Source organism: Hyalella azteca, unplaced genomic scaffold (genome assembly GCF_000764305.2).
Source record: "Hyalella azteca isolate HAZT.00-mixed unplaced genomic scaffold, Hazt_2.0.2 contig10905, whole genome shotgun sequence".
In the NCBI taxonomy this organism is placed as follows: Eukaryota; Metazoa; Arthropoda; class Malacostraca; order Amphipoda; family Hyalellidae; genus Hyalella; species Hyalella azteca.
The window spans coordinates 175,265-201,240 of NW_025940924.1; the positions used below are offsets into that span (position 1 = coordinate 175,265).

General features: G+C 36.8%; 1 protein-coding gene across 1 annotated transcript in view; it reads left to right on the plus strand.

The window, feature by feature from the left end:
* The window catches only part of LOC108679588, an 82,431-nt gene extending 81,411 nt beyond the window's left edge, over nucleotides 1-1,020 (plus strand). Inside the window, exon 6 of the mRNA XM_047882618.1 lies at nucleotides 767-1,020. Coding sequence (XP_047738574.1) covers nucleotides 767-1,020 — 254 coding nt within the window. The remainder of the gene's footprint in view (nucleotides 1-766) is intronic.
* Nucleotides 1,021-25,976: the final 24,956 nt, after the last annotated feature.

The window sequence follows — 25,976 nt, forward strand, 5'->3', positions numbered from 1 at the left end:
CATTCATTGGTAGCAGCAGTTGTTGCTTTTGGTAAAATTGTTCTACGCTGGGCACTGTGGTTACCAAATACAAATGACAGTCTTTAAATTGTTGATGATCGCCGAATAATTTGTAAGGGATATGAAATCCAGGAGAGTGTTGCGGTGAAACCGTATAAATATAAGACCAATAAGTTTTAGCAATTACAAAACTTACTAATGAAACTTTTTGTAAAATTTATTGGAATTTTTAGTTTTCGGTTAGGACAGTTATCAAAAAAAAAAATAATCAGCTAATTTCAAAATAAGACTAAGTGAATAGGACGTGTCAATTCATCTGTATGCATAGAATGCACCTTCAGCCAAAAATTGGAAGACAAATGCCGCCTAATTTAAGTCTTCGAATCTCCTCGTTTTTTTTTTCACCATTTACAATAATTCCGCGTTCTTAAAACACTTCTTGAGACTACTTATGTTTAAATACAATTTTATCAATTTCTAATTATATTTGGATAAGTCGTAGTCATTTTTATTCCAATTTACACCGGTTAACTCCACACTAAATTGAAAAAGAAAATTTGAATTTATATTCCATCATCCAATAGTTTTGACGAAGGCTCCTGGAGTTTAAATATAACTGCATTCTTGTAAATCTTACTTATTTTTACTCCAATTTAATCTGTGAACTCCACAAAAAACTGAAAGAAATTTGAGTTTATATTCCCTCCGATAATTTTGACGAGGGCTCCTTGAGTTTATCCAGGACCCTCAGCCTCCCCTCGTGCAGCCCTCAGCGACGCTCAGCGGCGTCTCATAAAATGGTTGGCGGTCATTACTGCTACGCCGCTCAGCACATCATTAGGAACCCTTCCTAGCATCCTGCATCATCCTACATCATCCTGCATCATCCTGCAGTGTGATGATACCATGCACATTACTGCCACGCCGCTCAGCACATCATTAGGAACCCTCCTAGCATCCTGCATCATCCTGCATCATCCTGCATCATCCTGCATCATCCTGCATCATCCTGCAGTGTGATGATACTATGCACATTATTGCCGCTCCGCTCAGCACATCATTAGGAACCTTCCTAGCATCCTGCATCATCCTGCAGCGTGATGATACCATGCAGCCTTATCGTGCAGTCTCAACACATATTAACTATGCACAACAACAAACAACAAAAATGCCATATACAACAAACAACAAAAATACACAGCAAAAGCACATTCAACATGCTCGGGTATGACAAACAGCCACAATATATAACTTAGATGCCACGCGGCCAGAGACGCTGTTGTCATTAATTGAAACATTTAAAAGGTTTTGATCGGCATCTACAATTGATTAAATCTACGGGATCCGCGTACCGTGTTTAAAAGCTTAGTTTGTCACAGATAATTGAACTTTCCAGTGTTATGTGCTGCATTTTTCACAGCGGAAATATTTAATATTTTACTATTTCCATGAATAAACTTTGAAATAACATCACGATATTGCCATATTGGTTTTCAATTACACATGGATATCCAGAGATCGAAAGAATGTTGTAATATTTTGAGGTCCATTCATTCCTTATTATTTATGATAAATAAATTTTACCGAAAAAATATAACGGTGTTTGCGAATTCTTATTCGTAGGCGTATAAATTGCAGCGGCTCGTAAGACATTGAAACTCAGACGGGAATATTTTCCTCTGAGCTTCGCATCTCGTCGCGAACTTCAGGCAAGTTCAGTGGGCATGAAAAATGTTCAAAAACTACTCCCCTCGCCTTGCAACTTGGAGCTCACACTCGACTGATCAATTAATGAAAAAATGATGAATTGACGATGAATAATGGGTGCAAAAAAAAAGTTCCAGCCCAAAATCAGTGGCAAAACTTAATATGAAAGATTTTAAACATTTATTTTTACAAAAGTTGAGGCAAAGTAACTGCGAAAATGACGGGAAGAAAATTAGTTGTAAAATTTTGTTCTGATGACGAAATAATTTTTCAGGCAATTAATTTTGAAATTGTCAAGCTCTATGATTTCGGTTTACTCTAAGAAGTACGTACATGAATTATTGTATTCATGTGAATGGCATAAGAATTTCCACCATAAAGTGAAGGGCCTATGAGGAACCCAGCGGCCTATGCTCTTTAACGTTGAAATTACGATCTCAAAAGGCCGCCTTTATACCTCCATCCTCTATTTTCTACCAGAATTTTCGAAGGAGTTTTTCGAAACGTTTTGACATTTTTGTCGCCTTTTTGAGCCAATATTTAAATTATGCTCGGAGTCAAAACCCTGGCGCTTCCCCATAGACCTTATTTATGAGTAACGTAAGGTTTATAATGGCGTGCTGTGTCGGGGGTTAGCGAAAAACCTGCATTATCTGCACTCGATCTGCAAGTTCGCTATCCAATTCTCAGTACATTATATTGCATCTCATTATAGTTCTAAACAAATATATCTTTTTACATCTTACTTAGTTTATTTTTTCTTCTAAATTTGAAATGCACTCACCATATATGCATTTTAAGTTCACGCCTTGTTTCGCTGCAGCCACGGCCGCTGCAGTCGACGTTGTTCAGGCGTCCGTCCGCGTTGAAAACATCGTGAATTTTTAGCCTTCTTAAGACGGTTGCGAAGAGTTCGTTTCTTTAGGTTTTGGCTCTGGATTTTAAAGGTTTTATACTACGGCTACGAGGCAAATTTTTTGCATATTTCCTTCACTCTCATTCTGTACTCTCTGATACAACGGGTTTTTCTTGCTCCTGAAAATCCGGAACGGAATAGCGCTTCGACCATATAAATGTTATTATTTTTATCTTAAGTTGAAGCCGCCTGCTGACAAGGATTCTTCGTAGGAATAACATTGCGACTGTTGCTGCTTCCACGGGATGGCGCGTGTTTGGTGAACTGGTAGTTAGAGAGCCCCAAAAATATGAAAAATTTTCACAGGTGATAGTGAAAAACGGAAATTAATTTGGTATAAAAGATGAATTCCTGATGAGCTGTTGTGGCATTAGATCATCACCAATTGATTTATTAGGGTGCACTATTGAATGGATCCCTTATTGGTTTCAATTCGATGGTTATTATTTTATTACTATAAGTCCTATCTTTATTTGGTTATTATGTCTGAAGGTAAAATGGTGATAAACATTTCATGAAAATTATAAAATGTTATTCATCAGTAAATTTCAACTAAATTTTTGCTCATCTCTGTCAAGTCAACCTATCACATTTTCTTTATTAATTTTAAACCAATACACAATAAAACAAATTTTCTCACCAAAATAAACTCTGGTATTATTGAATTATAATTGACAATTAACAATAAACCCCCCAAAATGAGATATATAGTCAGATTAATTTCTGGTTTCGATTGTGAATAAGTTGTTAATGATTGTTGAACATAGATGTAGTTAATATTAATTTGATCTAGTGGCCACAACAAGCGCAGTAATTTCCCAATAAAACAAATAGAGCGCACAAACGTTCTATAAGGATACTGAATTGACTCTGAAATTAAAACATAAAATAAATGTTTTTTAATTAGACGGATGGCTTAGTTATTTTATCGCTCATTGTTTCATTCAAAAATTTACTTTATGGCAACAGTTAATTAGGCTGTAAGCATAGTTCTTTCTTTTTTGTGTCAGTATTTTAATTCGTAGCTTTCATGTATATTAGTTTCATATTCTTTCAACATTATTTTTTTTAATTTTATCTTTTCAGGTTTTCTTTTAAATTACTATCTTTTTTAACCTTTCTATTCTTGATATGTAAACTCGTCATGCGAGCTCCATGAGCTGGCGTTCGATGGCCGCGTTTCATAATAAGAACGTCCAGTCTTGAGACGTCTTAAATAAGAACGTCCAGTCTTGAGACGTCTTAAATAAGAACGTCCAGTCTTGAGACGTCTTATTCTCCATCTGAACATCCGGTCTGCATGACACCAGTCTCCTGAATATGCATGAGACTCATGCTGGGGCTGATGATGGGTGGTGTGGTGGTGTGGTGGTATGGTGGTGTGGTGTGGTGGTGTGGTGGTGTGGTGGTGGTGTGGTGCTTGTGTTGCTAATATTACTCGGCGTTCTAGCTATCATACAATAACCCTAAGTAGAAATTCTGAAGGCCTTCCATAAATATTGTTTTCTCTACACCGAAACTTGTCCCGACTCATATTCACGCACGGCCAAAATATCTGTTAAAAATATTTGTATATACCAACCAGCGATCAATTTCACAATTAAACTACACATCATTGTGCCGTTTTATTTATATTTATATTGAACTAATTCTATATGTGGTTCTTTTATATTAATAACAAACTTTTTATACGCAGTTTCGTAGCTAGCCAGCGTACGGCTTCAGAACAGCGAGCGTTCGCTCCAGACGCGCGACGTCTCGTATGGGCGAGCGTGAAGATGTGAGGTGATAGTGAGGGCGTTGTGAGGTGATAGTGAGGGCGTTGTGAGGTGATAGTGAAGCATCCTGAAGTCAAAATGACGTGTCAAACAGTAATATATTTCAATGTCCTCACGGGCACTATAACAACTGAGCGCTTCGCACAAAAATTTCATGTCATTTAGGGGGAAATATTCTTTTTTTTTTGAACCAACGATATCACGGCACATAGAAAAATCAGTGAGCCATATTGTCTAAAAAGCGACGCACTTTCTTACAGCAATAGCAGAGAGCGGACGTAACACAAGTACGCGCTTATGACGGTCAAAACTGGATCAAAATAACCCTTTCAGTAGCAAACACTGGAACACCTTGCACTCATATCTTTGAGTGATGCTTCTGACATCGTCGGAAAGGCTTCCTCCATACCGCCCGCCCCGTGGCTGACATTCTTACAAAAAAGTTCATGTTTTGCATATAATAATTTGTTTGGGGGACCGCCTGTGGTCACTTCTTAGGTAATCATCACGTCAGTTTCTCGACATCAGCCGTAATGAGATGAATTAAACGGTCTAAATTTGGGCCTTCAACCACTACCTGTTTATCAGCTGGAGCAGTTCAAGCGTGTCGGCTGAAATAAATAAGTTTGATTCAAAATAATGACATTGTTTGTTGCTCCATAATATCAGGAATATATAAATAAATCAAAGTCTTTTCATAATGCAGGATTTAGATGCCAGTAAAATTGCAAACAATTTAGTATGTTTTCACTAAAGACGTTTTAGAGCCCAGCACCTTAACTGGATTACTCATATATATGAGAATTACAACCGATCTGTATGACTGAATTTGATGAGTAGCCATTAATATTGACTCAACTACAATACTTTCATGGAACGAATCGTTCGGAGTTTTTTTTTTCAAAGTTTTCAACTGATGCCGGAGCTGATATCGATAAATTTTCATTTCAATATAAAAAAATGGCATTATTTTGGTATAAAATTCTTCAAAAAATATGCTATTACAGCAATAAAATTATCTAAATAACAATATCGTACAATAAATTCTCGATATGCACCGTTTAATATTTTTAGTATTCTCAAAAAAGTGCTAAAAGTAAGGCCAGAATTAGTCATCCTATAAACCAGCAAAGATTTCCGTGATAAGTCTCACGTTTTGCTCTAAAGTCAAATGCCATATACCAAGAGCGTCCAACCACAAACCAAAAACGCCGTCCGTTGCCACCTCAGACTGGTGGTCAGACCTTGACACTAGAATTACACTCAACACATTCAAACAATGACTCATGGAATCGTATGGCCCGTGATATATGCCATTGTGCCCAATGATATAGCCTACTGTGATAGTGATATTTATTTTTTCCGTCACCGCAAGCGTCTCCAAAACAATGAGCTAAGCGGTATTTGAGGAGAGCAATGATCAACCTTATTGGTGAGTGCTCTATAAAAGCTATTTCTAATCATTAGTGGAAATTGCTATTAGAAATAAATAAATAATTTATACCCATGGCACACCCCAACTAGGCACGAGCAGCATTAAAACGTCCACATAAAATCAAATCAATTGCAAGTCTATATACTGTACGTATTGTTGAGATATCGCATTCAACATCGCATTGGCGATGTTAGAAAAAAAATATTTTATTCATGAAAATCACACCAAAAAAGCGAGTAAGCGCAACACTATGCATTTTCCAAGAGCTGTATTTTCGGTTATGCTAAAATCAAGAGGAATTTTCGGCGATTTTGAGCATGCTGATAAAAAAGACACATAACAGGCAGCGTGATATAAGAGCGAGCTCCACTTAACCGTTAACGCCCATTTGTCGTAAGGTGATATTTAGAGGCTGTGATCACCGTACATGGATCTGTAGTGTGACATATACGACGCTGCACCCATCACACGCATAGGTCGGGTGAATGCCATACGCATGCCACTCAACAGGAGAGGTGACAGTTCAAACCAAGGGTGGCGCTAGTATATCGACCAGCCATGCAGTCACACCTTCAACTATTGTCCTTTATAATTACTGCCGGGACTCTTTTAATGTCAAATGTGGTATACCGAGGGATTTTTGGCTTCTAATTCGTCACCTGCAGATAAATTCATAAAGTGGATGTTTTCGCCTTTTACGAAACGAAATTCTACATTTTATGCGCATTCTTTATTTCGCAAAAGCTACTTGCTTAGTCCATTTTTCTACTTGCAATTTTCTGCAGACTTATAGTTTACTTTAATCCAGGTGAGCTTGATTATACAGCGGTGCGCTCCTATCTGCTCAATAGCCTCAACAAATTAAATAAAAACAATGGATTTGACTCATACATTGCATATGCAATATCGTCACCACAGGTGTTGCTCTCTTCGCCAATGGTCTCCCCCCTAAACAACCATTTTTATCTATTCATTTGCGATCTTCAGATTTAATTTGCTTCCTTTTCACAACGGAACTGTTCTTTTCTCATTCTTATATACCGTAACTTGTGAGGCCCTTCCTTTGAGGTCATACCAACCATCAGTTTCATCTGTGATAACAATCAGTTGCATCTCTGCTAACCACTGGTTTCATCTCTGCTAGCCACCAGTTTCATCGCTGCTAACCATCAATTATCTCTGCTAACCACAAGTTTCACCTGACAACCACCAGTTTCATCTCTGCTAGCCACCACTTTCATCTCTTCTAACCACCTGTTTCATAGCTGCTAACCACCAGTTTCATCTCAGCTAACCACCAGTTTCATCTCTGCTAATCACCAGTTTCATCTCTGATAACCACCGGTTTCAACTCTTCTAACCACCAGTTTCATCTCTGCTAACCACCAGTTTCATCTCTGCTAACCACCAGTTTCATCTCTGCTAACCACCAGTTTCATCTCTGCTAACCACCAGTTTCATCTCTGCAAATCACCAGTTTCATCTCAGCTAACCACCAGTTTCATCTCTGCTAACCACCAGTTTCAACCCTATCTCCCCCAACATTTCCAGCTCCTCTGTAGCCGCTCACAATCATCAGCATGTGCAGTCACGTCGGGCGGAAGGCTCAAGAAAATTTGAATGAGGCTCCAGAGGAAAAAGCCAGATTGCATATTCGGGCTCAGCGCTGAGAACAAGCCCGCCATATTGGGCGCTTCAAAACAGACGAAGGCCGCGAAGGCTGCAAAGTGGCTCGAGCCTTCTTGTTCTACCATGGCCTTCATTTGTGTTGTCTTGAGATTTTGTGACTTCAAATATGGCGTATATTGGAATCTTACATCCAGAGTCCAGTCTTTAAGTTCAAATCATAAAATCACATGGTTCTATTCTAATGAATTGAAGTCTGTTAATTTTGATGAACCAGATTTCGAAAGCCTGAGATTCTTTGTGTCTGAATTTTCTGTGTGTCTTAATTTTCAAAGCCTTTAATTAAGTCCCAGACGTTTATTGGTTCTTGCTTCTCAATTTATAATTTTCCTGTTAGGATTGCCAAGCCAATATTTCTTTGCAATTTGTCTATGTCTCTTCGATTTTAAAACTTTATCCCCTACATTTCCAGACGTAAAGACTTCAAGTCATTGCATATTAGAACCTCGAGTATTCGACAGAACCTCATTTATGGTAAGGAATTATGGTCGGGTTAGCAGTGCTTATTAACGCGCTGTGAGAAGCCGCAAAAATAAGACTGTGAGACACCGCTCATGGAATACTAATAACTGACTTTTTGCCTCGCCTCTACGAAGCGACATGTGCGAAGAATTTAGACACAGAGTTGGTGAATGAAACTATTCAAATTTCTCATTATATGGCAGAAATTTTTTTATGAAAATGTCATTTCGAATTAAAAAAAATACTTTGATTGTATTTATTCGAAAATTGACATTTTTAAATGAAAGTAATTGGTGATATTTCGAGCAGTTTTTGAATTGAATTTAAATTATTCAAATAGATGTTTGAATAAATTCATTCATTCTAAATTTTCATTTTTTTGCGGAAATGAAAAAATCAAAAAAAATTCAAATTGAAAAATTTAAAAAATACTTCAAAACAACGCGAAGTTAAATATTAGAATTAGAATTCTTTAAATGTTATTCGCAATTTCCTACTAGATAATTAAGAGACTAAACGAAATTCGATTGATTAGTTATTATTTTAATTAACAAATTAACAAATATCTTCTAATTGTTGCAGTGCTTCGACAAGACGGAAGGTGGAGGGAGCGACTCTAACTCCAAACCCGCACACAGCAAGAGCCCACCGCCCTTCAACATGCCCGCTGAGCTCTTCCAGGTTAGATGCCTACACTTAAATTACTATTATAGATCATTTCATTATTATTATCAATGAGTTACGAGTTCATTACTCTTGTCAAAAAGCTACCTGTCTATCGTCATGAAATTGGAATACAGAAAATGTAGTTGCGCACACACTGTCTTGTAACATACACTTGTTTCTTGCTGTCATTCACCGATGATGAATTCTTCAGGAAAATTAAAAATTATTCATGATTCATATTATTATTCACACAATCGATATTGTTTCATGACTTAACACAGGCTGAGAATTACAAACTTTTCAAAACTTGCCTTGCTGTTCACCGTTCCATCATAACGTAACAATATTTTCCGTACTTTAAAACAGTTCGCCTAGTGCGAAATATAACAACTCGAGAATCAGAGCCCATTTTGCAGAAAATTATCAATTAGACATTCTTGTAGACTAAAACTACTTATTTAAATTAGTTACTTCAACACAATAAAATATTTCGGTTCACTCATTTTCTATATTGAGAATTGTGATATAAAATTCGATTTCCTCTTCTAAAAACTATCTGTTTTAATCCTTGAATTACTGTCGCTACTCGAGATATCGTTCAGATTTGCCATTCCTAGGAAATTTGAATGAGGATACAAGCAAATTGTTGCTAAATTAGTTACTTTACATATATGAAAATATTTGATAGTTGTTGTTGTTGAAGAAAAGTAACGCAGCTCATGATGCATTGTTAATAAAATGTAAGAAAATAATCGAGAAGGTTGATTATATGAAACTGGTAATACGTAATTTCATTAAAATGAGATTTCTTGTTATAATCGAGAAAACTGTGAGAAAATATTATCACAGGTGATGATTTGCTTCAACAATAAATACTTTACAGAAAATTCGAAAACGCTAAAATAATTTAACCTTATACTCCAGTTTCGTAAAATCAATCCTCTTACTCGGTTTGTGTACATTGATTTTCATGAAAATTGTTGATGAACTCGAGCGTTTATAGTAGCTGATTTTATAAACACTGAAACATCAATAAAAGTAGAGACCCATCATCGCACTATTATTTTTCATTCAAAGTGAAAATATTTGTCAGCATGAAAATGGGCCAAAAATTTGATTTTCAATTAAAATTTTTTGTGATATTCGTGAGTTGAATTCATTTGTCAGCTTGAGAAATTTGTCTGCCCTAAGCGTACGAGTTGGTTAATGTATTTTCACTGAGTTACAATGATTGCTAGAACATTTGTATATTCATACTGTATTCATGACGGCAATCAACAACAGTCAACCCAGTGATTTGAATAAAATGTATTATTGTGTATAAAGTAAGAACGAAATGTATCATTCAATTTGCATTCTATTTGAATTTAATTTAATTACCTTCCAATGCACATTGATATTATAAAGTTAACAAGCGAATGCAAAAGTTAAGAAATCATGAAATTAAAATTATTTTGTTTTTTAATGATATAATTAACCAGAATCTTCAACAGATTATAATATTTGTCAAATCCCTGTTGACGTTGTTAAGTGTACAAAATGGTTTTAATTCGAAACAATGACTTTCGACTGAATAACGACGATCTTTGACGCTTTCCTATGCGTGGAAGCAATACACGCGAATATTTCTTCTCTTGCAAAAAATGTTCTGAATTTCGGACATTGTTTCCCAGCATGCATTTGCGTTTTAACTGATTACAATTGTTTTTTTTATGTATTGGTGTTGCAATAATTCTACACAAACGTATGTTTCATGCTTCGATCAATTGCATTCTGTTGATTAAGGTTAGCTTCGACCGTAATCTTAAGTTATGATAACATTTGTTTGTAGTATCTCTTCATGTTGTATGAAAGTAGTTTAATCATCGTCTCAGAGATTGCATGGATTTCGTCTCTGATTGGCATGTCATTAAAGAATTTATTATTTACTAACTGGATTGTAATTAGTATTGCAAATTGCGCTATTCTTCTGTCATCTGTTCAGCAATGTTTGTTGGTAGTTTGAAAATATTGTTTGTTACCTGTTGATTTTAGCTGCCATAGAAGCCTCAGGTGAGTGAAGTTTTCTTAAAAAACTTACCTAGAATTATGATATTAATGTGGTAAAAGGATCATATTGATTTAGTAAAATTATTATACTAATATGGTATAAGCTCACAACTATCATTCCCGCTTCTAAAGCTGTTTTGGCATCAGATTTATCTTGGCGTCTTCGAAAAAAATTATCAAGAAATGGATTAAAAAAAATATAACTCAGTACTCACTGCAGTGGGTGACAGAGAGCACATTTTCTCGTCGCCGAAAACTTGAGGTCATGGACGGACAGACGGACGGACAGACAGACAGTCAGACAGACGGACATGGCAAGCACAATAGTGCATTTATTCCATAAATGAGAAAATGCGCTAAAAAGCTCGAATTAGTCTCGTAAACATCCATGATTAAAACGCTGCTCGATCGTTACTGCACTCAACTGTGATGGAAGTACACCTGTGAGCTACTCAGCTGACTATTGCATCAAAAATTTCTGTTGTTATTTATTGAAGCTGCTGTTCAAATATTTATACGGTAAAATTATTAATTTTACCTTATAATTAAAATTATTAATTATACGGTAATTAATTTATACATTGAATTGATTAAGATGAATTAGGCACTATGCTCGGCTATGCTCTATTGACACTCTGTAGAGATCGATTTGTATGAATTTTCTATTCAAAATTCTACAAATATTGACGCATATTCCCCAAGCATGCATGTGATCAACTGTGTGTGAAGATATAAATAACAGTCATCTATAACTCGACGATGATTAGTTAACACGTGAGAAGAAAGAGCCTTAAACCCGGCCAAGATTTTCAACGCGGTTGTAGACGTGCTCACGCTCAGCAGACTAGGCCCAAGAAGCGTTCTTATTACAGTGCTGCATATTTCACGCTGCAATCTCGCTTTTTCCAGCGCTCCTGTTGCTCTCATCCATTATAGGAACCCTGCTCTTTCCAGCACAGCACACCCGGCCCGCCATTGCATGAGAAAATCGCCTATGTATACCCCATCGGAAAGACCGAATTCCCGTCTCTTTAATTCCCAATTTTTCGGCCACCGCCCACTGAAGGCAAAGCAAGCCATTCCAGGCTTTGTGTATGATGTCACAAGGCATGTAATTCTGTGAACAAGTCAATGTTGTGAATAATCCTTGCTTAGAGCAGAGTTTTTGAACTTATGTTGCTCGTGCACTGGACCCAAAGTTCAAAGAGTCTTTGAACAGCAGCCGTACGATAGAGGCCATGTTTCACAAAGTGCATGTTAGTATTTCGTGGATTAAAATCATTTGTTTACAGCACCAAATGCCTCGATCATTATCGTAAAATTCATTCATCAAAATCATGGAATTCATTGAATGTAGTCACTTCAGACGTCGTTCTAAATCAGAGTTGTACCATCAACCCGTAAAATGATTTTACCCAAGTTAGCTGTATTAATTAGAATTATAATTTTACACGAGTTAGCAGTATTAATTAGAATTATAATTTTACACAAGTTAGCAGATTAATTAAAATTATAATTTTACACGAGTTAGCAGTATTAATTATTAAAGTCATTGTTTATAGCACCAAGTGCCTCGATCATTATCGTATCATTCATCAAAATCATGGAATTCATTGAATGTAGTCACTTCAGACGTCGTTCTAAATCAGAGTGGTGCCATCAACCCGTAAAATGGTTTTACCCAAGTTAGCAATATTAATTAGAATTAGAATTTTACACGAGTTAGCAATATTAATTAGAATTATAAATCTTACCTTTGTTAGCACCATTGATCAGAATTTCATTCAAATTTAAATTGATACAAAACATGAAATTCTTAAAAATAGCTTTCGAAGCAGGCAATTCTGTTCCAGACTTTATACACACATATGCGAAGAACTTGAATACCTAATTATACACATAATAATATTATGTGTATAATTAGGTGTAATATATTATGTGTAATCAATTATAATTATTATGTTATCCCAATAAATGAATACTGCAAAGCAACAAGTATCTCAATGTACAAAAATTCTTTCATCTCCAACGCGATGAAAAAAATTAAACATGTAAGCACCGTTCATTCCAATTCACTAAAATTTTGAACCCATTCACGTATTCGCCTGGAACTGTTACGTCACGAATAAAAAACTGCTCGCCCATTGGCTGACCAAATTCATGACGTCATTTTTCATTCAGAGAAAAATTCTCACGCTGTTGGAACAACAAAAGCTGGGGCGCTTCTGAAAAAAACGACATGAAAAGATTTAAACGATGGCTGGGGGCATTGGAAAAATTCAAAGTAGAAAATGTGTGCCTTAGATTCAGGGTGAACTAAAATGCCGTTGATGTTTATTAAATGAATGTAGGTATTTGAGAAAACAATGAAATTTATAAAATGTTTTAGGATATATTTTTAGTAAATTCTAAATTGAAAACCTATAGGTGATATATAATAATGCAATTAAAAAATCAAGTTGGATCGAGAGTGCGAGTGTTGTAACTGCGGCAAAGCAATTTGGTAAAGACAAATACATAATAAAAGTCGATCTTAATTTATGAGTGCTTGGACGTAAATGTGTTATGAAGCTTTAGACGTAAAAATTTCAGCTTACTACATTTAAATTCATCAGCAAATTGAATATTTTTACTTATGGTAACATTATGTTTGCACGTAAACAATAACCAGATCCTGTAAGAACAAGTCCACCCAAGCACCACGTTAAAATAAATTTATGGCTATCGCTGCAACGCCAGTCTCCAAGAAGTCTAAAGTCCAGCCAAGCACTGCGCTAAAAAGCATCTATAGCTGCCGCTGCGACGCCAGTCTCCAAGAACTCTATAAAGTCCACCCAAGCACCGCGCTAAAAAGCATCTATAGCTGCCGCTGACAAACCAAAAATTCAAATAGATTGACGTCGATTAAAATAAATGAGTAGTTGTAAACCAGTAGTAGTTCCTAAATTTTTATAATAATAATAATAATCATTTAAACAACTATCATTTATTTCCAACTAAATATGTTTCTACCATCATTAGGCGGTCTTAACCCTATTACGCAAAAAAGACTGAGTATGTCTTCTGAAAACACTACGTCGCATACATCAGCAAGTTTCAGCAAGAATATAAGAATAATATCAAGCCTCCCACACGACCGGGATAAAAGTTACCCTAATAAGACAGGCTCTAGGGAAAAAACTGCCAACTGAGTCCCAGCCATCATCACTGCAATACTCTGTCACTGCCTCTATCAAAGCTCTACTTCATTCCAACCATAATCATTCATTACATAATTACTGCATAACTTCATTTTATTCTTTATACGCTTTCTTTTTAACATATCTATTAGTACTAGCTGTCATCATAGCTAAATTCACATTGACCTTAATCATTATGGTGCTCTGTCATTACTGATGTACATTATCTCCTTTTCCTCTTTAAACTAAATTATGTTTAACTTACGAAGAACTTACAAAATTTATCCTAACAGTTGAAAGAAATGCTTTCAAAATAAATAGCCATGGCATTAGCCGCTAGTCATTATTCTAATTCTGGATCTCCTTTTTTTTGGAGAAACAATTTTTTTTCCCAACGATACTTTCGATCGCCTGTGCAGAAAAAAAAACTTGGGTACTCGAAGTTCTCACAGAGCTCTGACTCTCACTCTCGCAAAGCTCTCACACGGTCGAGGACTCTCTCTCTTCGGCTCTCAATCCATTTCTGCTCGCGCATCAAGAGCTTGAGCAAACGATAGGCTGTGAGGTCTATATAGGCCTAACAGAAACAATGATTTCCATGTTGCCTAATAATTTATTTTATAACTTTTGTCGAAGCACTTTCATTAATTATTTCTAAATGAAAGTATCTGGTGTTCAATTTTAGGAAGAGAATTTTTGCATTTCAACTTTGATCTGTTTTATTTCAACAAAGTATACGAGCCTCTCCCATTCACTCAAGCTTAAATAACAGCACTAAATATTTCGATTTTTAAAATTTTAATCAAGTTAATGTTTTGGCTTCACTTAAAATATTTAAATGACGCCAATTTTGATTAATACCTCTAATTCCCACGACACTTGAAATAAGCAGCTATTAACGGAAATATAATGTCAAGCTTTAGCCTGGTTATAGGCCGCTGCTCGGACGGGCTAGAAAATACGAGGAATTGATCAAGTGTTTGCACACGCTGGCCTACTGAGCGGCATCCACACTCAAAATTCGATGAGCTTTGCCACATTTTTGTTTCATTTCACACATTTCACAGCCGTGGGATTCCAAACTGATGAGTTGCATATATATTTCGTTCATTACTTATTCGTACGATTATCAGACATTTTTGGCCAGGCAATGAAACTTAATTTTCGTTCATTAAAAAGTCGTGCAATGATTATGACCAATTGTCTTCAATCCGGCACCATAACCAACCAATAACCCACTCACAGCGTGTGAAAACACTTAAAATCGATCGTCATGTCCTGACAAAACAGTCAAAGTAGCAGCATTTTGCGTCATTCAACATCACTAACTGATAAAATTGACATTGCAGGCAGTCTTTTAAGTCTTCAAGAACAATAACGATAATATGACAGTATAAGCAGCGTTTTAGTTCATCCGTTAGTATATATAGATACTACCGTGATGTACATACATGTTGCAGAATCTTATTTCACTCCTGGTACAGGATCGTACATGCAGCTATACATGGTAGAGAATTGTAATTAATCAATGGTACAGGATCACACATTATACATGGAACAGGATCGCATTTCATACATGGTACGGGACCGTCCTTCATACATGGTACAGGACCGTCCTTCATACATGGTACAGGACCGTCCTTCATACGTGGTACAGGACCGTCCTTCATACATGGTACAGGACCGTCCTTCATACATGGTAGACCGTCCTTCATACATGGTACAGGACCGTCCTTCATACATGGTACAGGACCGTCCCTCATACATGGTACATGTATAATGACCCAGTTGAGGAGGCCGGCCATGGTATACTCCTCATTCACTTGGTATTTTTGCGGACCAGGGCCCCGCTGCTCCGTGCCGCCGGAAACAGAAGCATTTTTAGACGCGATTTTTGATCAGCAGCACCTGTCTCATTTTTGTCGGCATGTGCATCAACGAGTTCCGGCGACGTCAACTACGAACCAAATTCAACTTGAATTTTAACCCATAAGTATTAATGCATTCGTTGTATACGAAATTCAACTTGAAATTCTCCCCATAAGTAGTAATGCATTCGTTGTATACAAAATTCAACTTGAATTTCTCCCCATAAGTAGTAATGTATTCGTTGTATACAAAATTCAATTTGAATTTCACCCCATAAGTAGTAATGCATTCATTGTATACAAAATTCAACTTGAATTTCACCCCATAAGTAGTAATGCATTCGTTGTATACGAAATTCATCTTGAATCTTTCCCCATAAATAGTAATGCATTCGTTGTATTTCTAATGAACAATTTCAATTTTGATGTTAAAGTGTAGGGATAACATAAACATTTATTTATTTGTTTGATCCAAATGCATCCAACTTAAAATATATCTATCTGAGTTAAAATCAAGTCGAAATCTAATCCAAAAGAATTGAGTTACTTTGAAATTTCCTGACTGGAAATTATACGTCAATTTAATCGTATCTGTAATGGGGTTGTGCCCTCCAAAGGAGTAACTAAATTATTAGCTAACCGTAGCTGCAATGAAGGACTCGCTGAAGAAGGTCTTGCTTCATGATTTAGGAAATAAAGGCGTCGTTCGAGCAACTAAAAATAATGGTCCACGCAATTTTATTTAGCTCTGCTCATAAAAAATGACCTTTTCCACCCAGGTTTATTGAAAACCATTGAGATTAACGTTATTTTCATTGATATACACCGAAATATTAATTGATTAATGTTATTTTCATTGATATACTGAAATATACTGAAATTTCTCGGGTTCAATCAATAACTGTTGAAAAAAATGTATTTAATATTTTATTCCCGCTCATCAACCCAGATTAATATTTTTTCATTGCATGAGTTTGAAATACTTTGAGAATATCGTCAATAATTCCGCCCCCAAATATGTGATGCTGCAAGGCCCAGCTCGCAGTCGCGCTCATCTTCAAGACTGGTAATTTGTACGCTAATTACAGAGCACTGGGCGTGCATCTGTGCGCATTTTGCATATGAAATCTGCGCGTATCTTTCATCTGCGCGCATCTTACATCTTACATCTGCGAGCATCTTACATCTGTGCGCATCTTACATCTTACATCTGTGCGCATCTTGCATCTTACATCTGTGCGCATCTTGCATCTTAAATCTGCGAGCATCTTACATCTGCTCGCATCTTACATCTGAGCGCATCTTATATCTATGCGCGTCCTACATCTTACAGTGAATCTTGCGACTCATAGCTGTGCACAATTTGCAATTCATATCTCAGTACATCTTGCATCATAAAATTGCTTGCATTATTGTCTAAAATGAATCAAAGGCAATATATTTGTTACATGTTCATTTCTAAAATATTGCTTTATTGAAAAATTTCAATGACGATTTTTTTATATTTGACATTGATCATGATTCAATAAATTTCATTTGACATAGAATTAAAAAGCGCTAGAATAATCTTACCCAATAATCGCACTTAGTGATTTTTGTAAATAATAACAGAAATTATGTCCGAGAGTTGTAAAAAAATATACCACTATGACCACGATCCAAATGAATTACATCTTGAACCGCATTTGTTTTCATACTTTATTTCTAGTTCTCACGTTCATTTGAAATTTCAAAAAATTCTCACTGCTTTTTTGTCAGAAAATAGAACCCCTGCTTGGGGATACGCTAATCTAGAAAATTTATAAGCCAGGGGCCATACTTTCAAAACTCGCTAAGTGAACGTAAATACTTACGCTCTATTTTCTTGTCCATGATTGGTGGAATAGGCTTGAATGGTCGTCAATGATTGGCTGATGACCTTACGATATCTTAACTTTTTTTGAAAGTATAGGCCCAGATAATTCTTAGCTCGACAAGTTCAACACCCATGTGATGATACTAATTGTGGCGGTCCGAGGGACTAATTTAGACGCCTCCTAGTTCAGTAATAAGCAGGTAGTTGAAGGAGGTGATTTTTAACTTGTCTGGGCAGTCAGTAAAGAGCCCTAAGCTGGTCATATGAAGCGTGCGGCTCTATTATAGCCTCCTATTATCATGTGGCTCATGGACTGCGATGTATTCCATCCTGTTAGTCACGTTGACACTTCGCTAGCGGTGTAATTATACCTACTGGTATACGCACTACGGTTTGGTTTAAAAAATTCGGGTGAGGAAATTAGATTTATTCATTAATTGTATTCAGCTGAAAAAGGAATCGGTTTTTCAGCTCAAAAACATCATCTATCCTAGCTCTCGTTTAGAGTGGATAAAACGCAACTTGATTCCTCGAACTTGCAACATTTTCAGAATCGCTACATCCATGATTACCAGGCTGCCATATCCACCATCATTCGCCGCTAGCTAATAACACTCAAAATACCTTTCACCATCAAACATCCTTCTCAACCACCATCAATTTAACCATCATCACGCCACCATCGACCGCCACCCGCCACCAAGTGCTGGCGGTCTGGCCGCTATCTGCGCTCCTGAGGCGGCGATGGACAGATTAGCGGCGCAGGCTGCGGACGCGCGGCCTCTTTGGCCGCGATGAAGTCGTTTGGCCACGGCCGCGACACGAGCGCCATGACATGCTCATATTTCGGGGGGATACCATACAGTAATCTCCACTGAATTACTCATAATAGAATAAAATTAAGCATACTTTCAGCAAACTGGACATTAAGAATATTAAGAAAACTGTTTATGTATAATGCAATTTATACAATCTCGCCAATTAAATATGTTAAGCATGAAAATTATGAAATGTCTTGGCCAGTTTGAAAGAAAATGTGACCTCCGATCGACGCTGTCATCGTTCACTACGCCACTAAATGAAGTCTTCAAGCGAGCGTCAGCATCACCTATTCGTGTTTCTCTAGCATGAGCCGAACAGACCCATACACATGTCAACTATATTACCATTTTATCTAGTTTCTCGAGCATGTGCTGACTAGAGCACGACACATGTCAGCTTTACCATCATTTTATCATTTTTATGATGGAACTGCTCAGCGTCGGCAATCTGAACGACAGACACCGCCGAAGAATCGAGTGCGTCTGCGGGGACATTGTAATGCACAGACGATGTATGCTTAAGTGAATTTCCTGCGTAAAGTTCGTAGTCTAATTCAATCTTATCCTCATTACGAGCTTCGATGCCATCAGGGGCATTTGTGTGCCGTTGTGCAGGTGCTCCAGAATTGAATGTTTCTTTTCGGGAAGATACGAAACGTCTGGTGTGGGCTTTTTACAATGAACAAAATCCCTCGCACTGGCCCTTCTTGTTGCGGTGGGAAATGTGAAAGAAATAATAACGGGGGATTTATTTATACATTATACTGAGGAAGTCGAAAATATATATTATACTGAAGGTGTAAGGAAACTATCATAGGAATATATTATTAAGGGGTGAAGAATTTATTATTTGGGGGGGATCATAAGGAATGTATTACAAGGAATTGGAGGATATAACATAATATATAACGAGGATAAAAGCAAGATATATCATGCGAAAGAAGTGAAGAATATAATATCGGGTATGCAAGGAAGTTATCACTATTATTTATGAGGACTATAGGAATGTGAGGAATATATTAAATTGGGAAACAGAAGAATACATAACATTGGGAATGCAAGGAATGTGCTATACTCTGACAGTGATAATTTATAATGGAAAAGCGAGGAATATATTACGCATTGAAAGTTATCAATGTATATAATAGTTCATCAAATGCTCATGACGGCATAAGGTTTACTCCTTATCTCATATATGTGCCAATGTATGTGTGTGTATGTATAAGTATGAATATGCATGTATGATCGTACATATAATTTTTTTATTTCAATGTGGAGCTTTTCCTCGAGCCATCGGGGTAACCACTTTTCTTCTATAAATATAAATAAATATCCCTACTGATAATGTCTCAATACGAGAGACAGAACACCCCCTTCCAACAGTGTAGGCAATATAATTCAGTCACATCATCATGTGCTCAAGACGAACATCTCCACTGACAAGGTCTCGATATAAAAGTGGTATAAATGATACGCACAAAAACTACGCATAGGATGCGACATGTGCGTCGAGACCAGCCAGCCCATATGGCTTCTGTCGCCCGCGCCTCAAGGCAGCGACAGCATGAGCATTTCTGCGCGTATTTTTGGGGCTCTTTTTTGGACTTCTTTTAACGCTCGAACCTAATGAGAAGTTTTTGGCTTCTTTTTATTGGGTGGCAAGTTACGCGAAAAGATACGCGAGCGCTTGACCACTGTAATGAACGAGGGAAGTGATAGTGGCCTGTAAACTCTTAGTGAGATCGAACAGAGCGATTAGAGCGAGCCTGCTGCTGCTTAGCACCACAGCGGGGATAAATAACGGGCCTCTCTCCATTCCGGGACCGCAAAGCGAGCATGCAAGGTGAGCGAGTTCTTATTATCTATGTTGACCAAAAATTTAAATTAAAAATCGGTTTGATTATTTGGAACCTTTATTCTATCTTCTTAAATCAATCAGATTTAATTACAAACGCGTACGACGGTTGATCACAAGTTCACAAAATTCAGCAAACCCGGTAAAAAAAATCTTTATTAACCAAAATATTAAGGTGGAAGATTAACATTACAAATGAAATTTCGGGAAGTATTATTACAATTGACAGACTCCATCTGTAATAATGACCTCCTTATTCGTTATATTTCTTAACCAATCACTTGCTTATTCCGGCTGATTGACAGCAATCTAAACTTCCAATAATAAGATCAGTGGAACCCGACAAAAGATGCATAGACTGCTGCATATTCCGTGCCTAGCCTCGCCAATGCAAGAATAACTTGCTGATCTTTTATTAAGAGGCTATTAAGGCTTCATCCTGTCATGCAGCAACCTAGAACGACTATTTATTTACGACTGCCGTCAATCATCCATATCCTGACGAGGCGTGTTTTGGCACCTTAGCTTATTTTTATAGCACCAGGCTATGCATTATTGCTACATATTAACGATGTAAAAGTCTGATGTGTAACCACATTATCGATGCTGGAATTATTGAGCAGGTTATGCATTGGCAAACGGTTGGCTCCTTCATAGCTTCTTCTATATTTCGTTGCAGGACCAAGTACAGTAGATGTCTTACATAAATTGTTTAGAAAGAATGTTGATATTATATATATGATAACAAATTAGATATATTAATGAAGAGTGTTCAGCCTGAATGACAGATGAGATATTGAACGGAATGAAGTCAACAAACTTTTTCATAAAAATTTTGCATTTTTGGATATTGTAGGAAATCATTCATTTTATATAATTGCATATTAACGATCTTCACCTTGATTAAAAAACATCGCTCCCATAATGAAGGCGAATGAATTATATTCAACTATGATTCAATGACATAACATTTATAAATACTTTTTCGCTGTCGATTTTTTTTGCGAATAGGCCTTGACATAACCGAAGCTTGATTAATTATTTGGTTATAATTTCCTTTGATTTGGTGATGCGGAGCATACAAATTTTATATTTTGACCAGGAAATGAATAGTTGACCGTAATAGTAAGTAAGAACTATTTTTTCAATAAGTAAGAATCCCGTAATTTTTAAGAAATATTCAGCACGACTCACTAAATAATAAAATATCTATCCTGCTAATTTGTTCAGTTTATATGACGTATGACGAAATTACGTATTTCGGTTGAACCATGCATTAAGTAATCATGCATCCGTTCGATCTCATGCAGCAACCAAGTCGCTGACATTCTAACGATCCGACGGAAGGTAAGTGCTGCAAAGCGGTCATCAACCGTCATCTGTGTTGCACCCAAGTTTAGCACACCGCAATATCATATAATAACTCGACACTTCCTTCAATTTATTCTTGACATGTTCATCCCCCAAACACCTACCAAGCGCGGAAATAATTTCAATTTGTTCGCTGCGACAACGTGTGCATGTCTTCCCGCGGACGAACGCTTATTGCTCAGTTAGCGGCTGGTTATTTGCCGTCAGTTCCCGAAGATGAACTCAATATTAGGTAAAATTTTGCATTCCTAATTTATTTAGAAAGTAATGCGTTCTTTTATTTCGTTACAAGTATAAATAGGACTATTGGCCGCGAATTAGGTTGAAATGACTCGCCAATTGGAATCGTGGGCGCCGGCGGTGAGCCAGTGAACGGCTGGCAGTCGGCCGTTTGTAATCCGCCCATGATTCTATATAAAGATTAAATTTTGTCATCAGCATAATCAGCATTAGAACAACTGCTCAGTGATCAAAACTTGCTTCAGTCTTCGTTCGTTTCAACGCCGATGAACTGAAATGCCTGACGATGAGCAGTTCAGTTCTATGGAATTTCATTGGACCATCTCAGAGGGCATAGCATAGGCAGAGCATCTCGATGGGCCGGTATAATCAATTGGTCCGTATAGCATGTCAATTGGCAAGGCGTAACAAGCTGGTCATTATCACCGTCACGTGGTCGACGAGGCGTGTCACAAAGCGTGTCACGCTGTCACACTCCGTCACATCAGGAAATGCGCTAATATGTTCTCAGTGACTGGAGATGACTTTTAACTGGTAAATCGCATCCGCATCCGTCCTATGATCCAACATTTATACGCAGCTGCGATGGATGTAGTATAGAAAAATAATAATAGCAGCGTATCAGCAGCTACAGGTCGTGTTGACGAAATGTCAAATTACATGCATCCATATCATCATGCTATGTCTTCATAGATTAAGAATGTTTCTCAACACTACGGTTCCTCACGTTCAGCTTTATACCGTGTGCGTTATATCTTGTTGGTGTTCCTGGTATTACGTTAAATTAAGTAAAACTATGGAATCAAATTTATATTTTTTCCCATTTATCACAACCATGCTCATGAACAATTGTTTATTGTGTGTGCGTACATGCGCTTAAATATTTCACGCGATATAAATATTAATTTTAGAAGGCTTGGCGACTTCATTCCAGAAATTTCCGAAAAACTCTCCTGCATTTCCAGTAATGTCGTTAAGTACCGGCAGCTTATTCCGTACTTATACAATGAACAGATGAAAAACTGACAAGATCAATACACTGCTAATGATTTTTAGACGAACAATATAAAAATTAAACATGTTACTCATTGACAAAACCGGTTGTTATGTGAGTGCAATAAGCTTTTAGTCTAACAATTTATCAGCATATTCTTACAGTGCACATTCCCAGCACTGAGCCATACATTTGGAATCTGACGTAACCGCGTGCATCAGTGCCCTAAGAACCCTCCTCTGCAAGCTCTTGTGCGTGCAACAAACAAAAACTCGCCGATCTGGGCAGTTTTTGGAATTCTTTCGAATTTTATGATATTTCGGGTCACTTTCCCTATCTCCGGCGGCCACTTTAGTCCCAGTTTACGTTTTTGTGCAAATTTTTAAGGTTGAAGCGTGAGCCAGAGGCTGGTGGCCTTCAGATTAGACTACCTGATCAAAAATCGCAAACGAATTACAGGAAAATTCTACTATACTGGATGAGACCCTAATTTTCATTAGGGTGCGTGAGTGAACTGCTGTTCCACTGACTTGATTCGTCAACTTGATTCGTCGAATGCTATTAGAAATTGCTAATTGTAGGTCATATGAATAAATATTAAATATTATTAATTAGAGTATATTAAATAACGTTTGGCAGACAGTTTCGGATGATTTTGTAGTGGAATTTTACCGCAGAGAACGCACTTGTTAAACGTTGCGACATTCAACATTACAGTTCAAATGAGGTAGCCAGATTTCGACTGGGCTATTATTTCAGACAATGTCATACCTATTTTAAGTGGAGGTTAATGGTGTGTATATGAATGTTTGTTGGCATTTTCACGTCTGTATATTTTTGAGGGAAATTAGCTAATTTTAAAGGGAATTTTCAGTTCAAGTAATGTATTGATGGTGTAATAATGAGTAGTGTACTGTTTTCTTTCTATTTTTCTTATTTTTCTTTGTTTTTCCTATTTATTCGTTCAATATAGTAGTGAAAAATACTTTATTTTCCGGTATTTGTGCATGTTAAGCTTCAGATTATTTATGGTATCGCTCCTCTATGGGTTTTCTTCGGTTGACTTCATTTTCGTAGTACGATAATTTTATCATTGTTTTATGGCAACATTCTAAATATGCAGGCCTTGTTTAAATATTCCGCTTATATATTCATGTAAAATCAGTTATCATTTTATAAATAAAACTTTTAAATTTGAACGTAAATTTTGCAATTTGATTGCACTTTATTCTGCATTGTGCACTACTTGGCAGAGTTTGTTAAATTTGCAAAACCTTTATAATTTTCTTATTTTAGCACTTCATTATAGGAATTTGTGTTCATATAATTTTATAGAAATGATTAGTTTCGAATTTTTATTTAATTTTCTTTATTTTTGTTTTGTTTGATTTGTTTCTACAGACGTCAAAAGGACCTACGCAAGTGGAGCTGCCTATCCTTCGTATCCTTCGGTGCAATCTTCGGTCTACGTGCTCTGTACAATGAATGCTCCAAAGCGTATAATTACTACTCCAAACTGTACAATTATTACTCCAAACTGTACAATTGTTACTACAAACTGTACAATGAATGCTCCAAAGTGTACAATTACTCCAAACTGTACAATTATTCTTATAAACTGTACAATTACTACTCCAAACTGTGCAATTATTACTACAAACTGTACAATTACTATTATAAACAGTGCAATTACTACTCCAAACTGTACAAGTACTACTCCACCATGCGCTAATGTAGAATTGTTATTGCAACAATGCGCAGACCGTACAATTTTTACTCCTCCAGTGCGCTAATTGTACCGTTACTTTTAACATATTATTTGTTTGTATTTAGTTCTTATTTATTTTATGCCGTTATTTTGATAGCTTATTAATAAATATCAAAATGAGTTTTACGGTGCAATTTTTGAGTTTCCTCATAAGCAGCTCTGAACTCCTTGTCAATGTACGAATTTTCATTATCATGGCTTCGTGGCATTGATTTATATAACCGGAAACATTTGCTCATGTGTTTTTCGCCTTTTGCTGTTTGTGACCGAAATAAATTTCAATGTTACTCGCCATTTGTACGTACATGATAATCAATTGAATTTTAAAAGATGCCTTTGTGATGATGGAGAAATTTTTATAGTTGCATACATAATTACCAGAAGCCATGTGTCGATAAGAAATAAAAAAATTCTAACTTTTCATGGAATCTTTTTAAACGTTGCTATGAGTATTAAATAATGTCAGTTAAAATGTTGAATTTGCTTCATATTATATTGTGGCACGAAATGTCAACGTAGAGAAATAAAGTTCCGATTATAATTTGAAAACAAATTTTATTTCCCGTTACAGGCGCATTTTTTACAGAAGTTTTGTCAGTTTTATAAACGTCAAATAATATTTGTATTACCCCATTTTTTCTTCTGATATATGTTTGTTCCCTGACATTTTTGCTTATAGATTTCAAAAGGATTGAAAGATTATTGATATTTGACCAGAACTCTACAACAACCTTCATATTATGTACATTTTCCCAATATTTGAATATACATGGTTCCTTTAATAATCGTCATGATTTAACGGTAAACTTGCAGTATTTTTAAATGCTGTATTAGTTTCGTATCATAAGTCTGCTTATATCGCAAGTTCGCTTAGATTTTAAAAACAAAGAATCCGACAAATAAATTCATTGCATCTTCACCGTGAACTTTTTACATGAAGATTCAATGAATGTACTTTGAGTTTTCTTCGCTTTTAATTTTCATCTCATCCAAGACGCGATTGTCATCTCGAGTCAAGGCGACCCTCGGAGCGCGCCGGTCTAAGGCGTGGGCGCGTCCGCAGCTCGGGAAGAGCGAGGTGCGTAGCGGACGGCGGCCGGATCGCGTATGCAGGCGACGCCGGGGAATTCCGATGCCGCTAAGAAAAATGCGTCGGGGTCGGGGGCGGATGGCGGGAAAGACAGGTGGCGGGGGTGCGCGCTGCGCCGCGCCAACCTGTAAGACTCGCGGCGCGGAAGCCGTTTTTCTGCTAGCGAGGCAAAGAGGTGGAGCTTGACGGCCAGAAGAAAGGGACGGCGAGGGGTTGTAGCCCCTGTAGGACGAGTG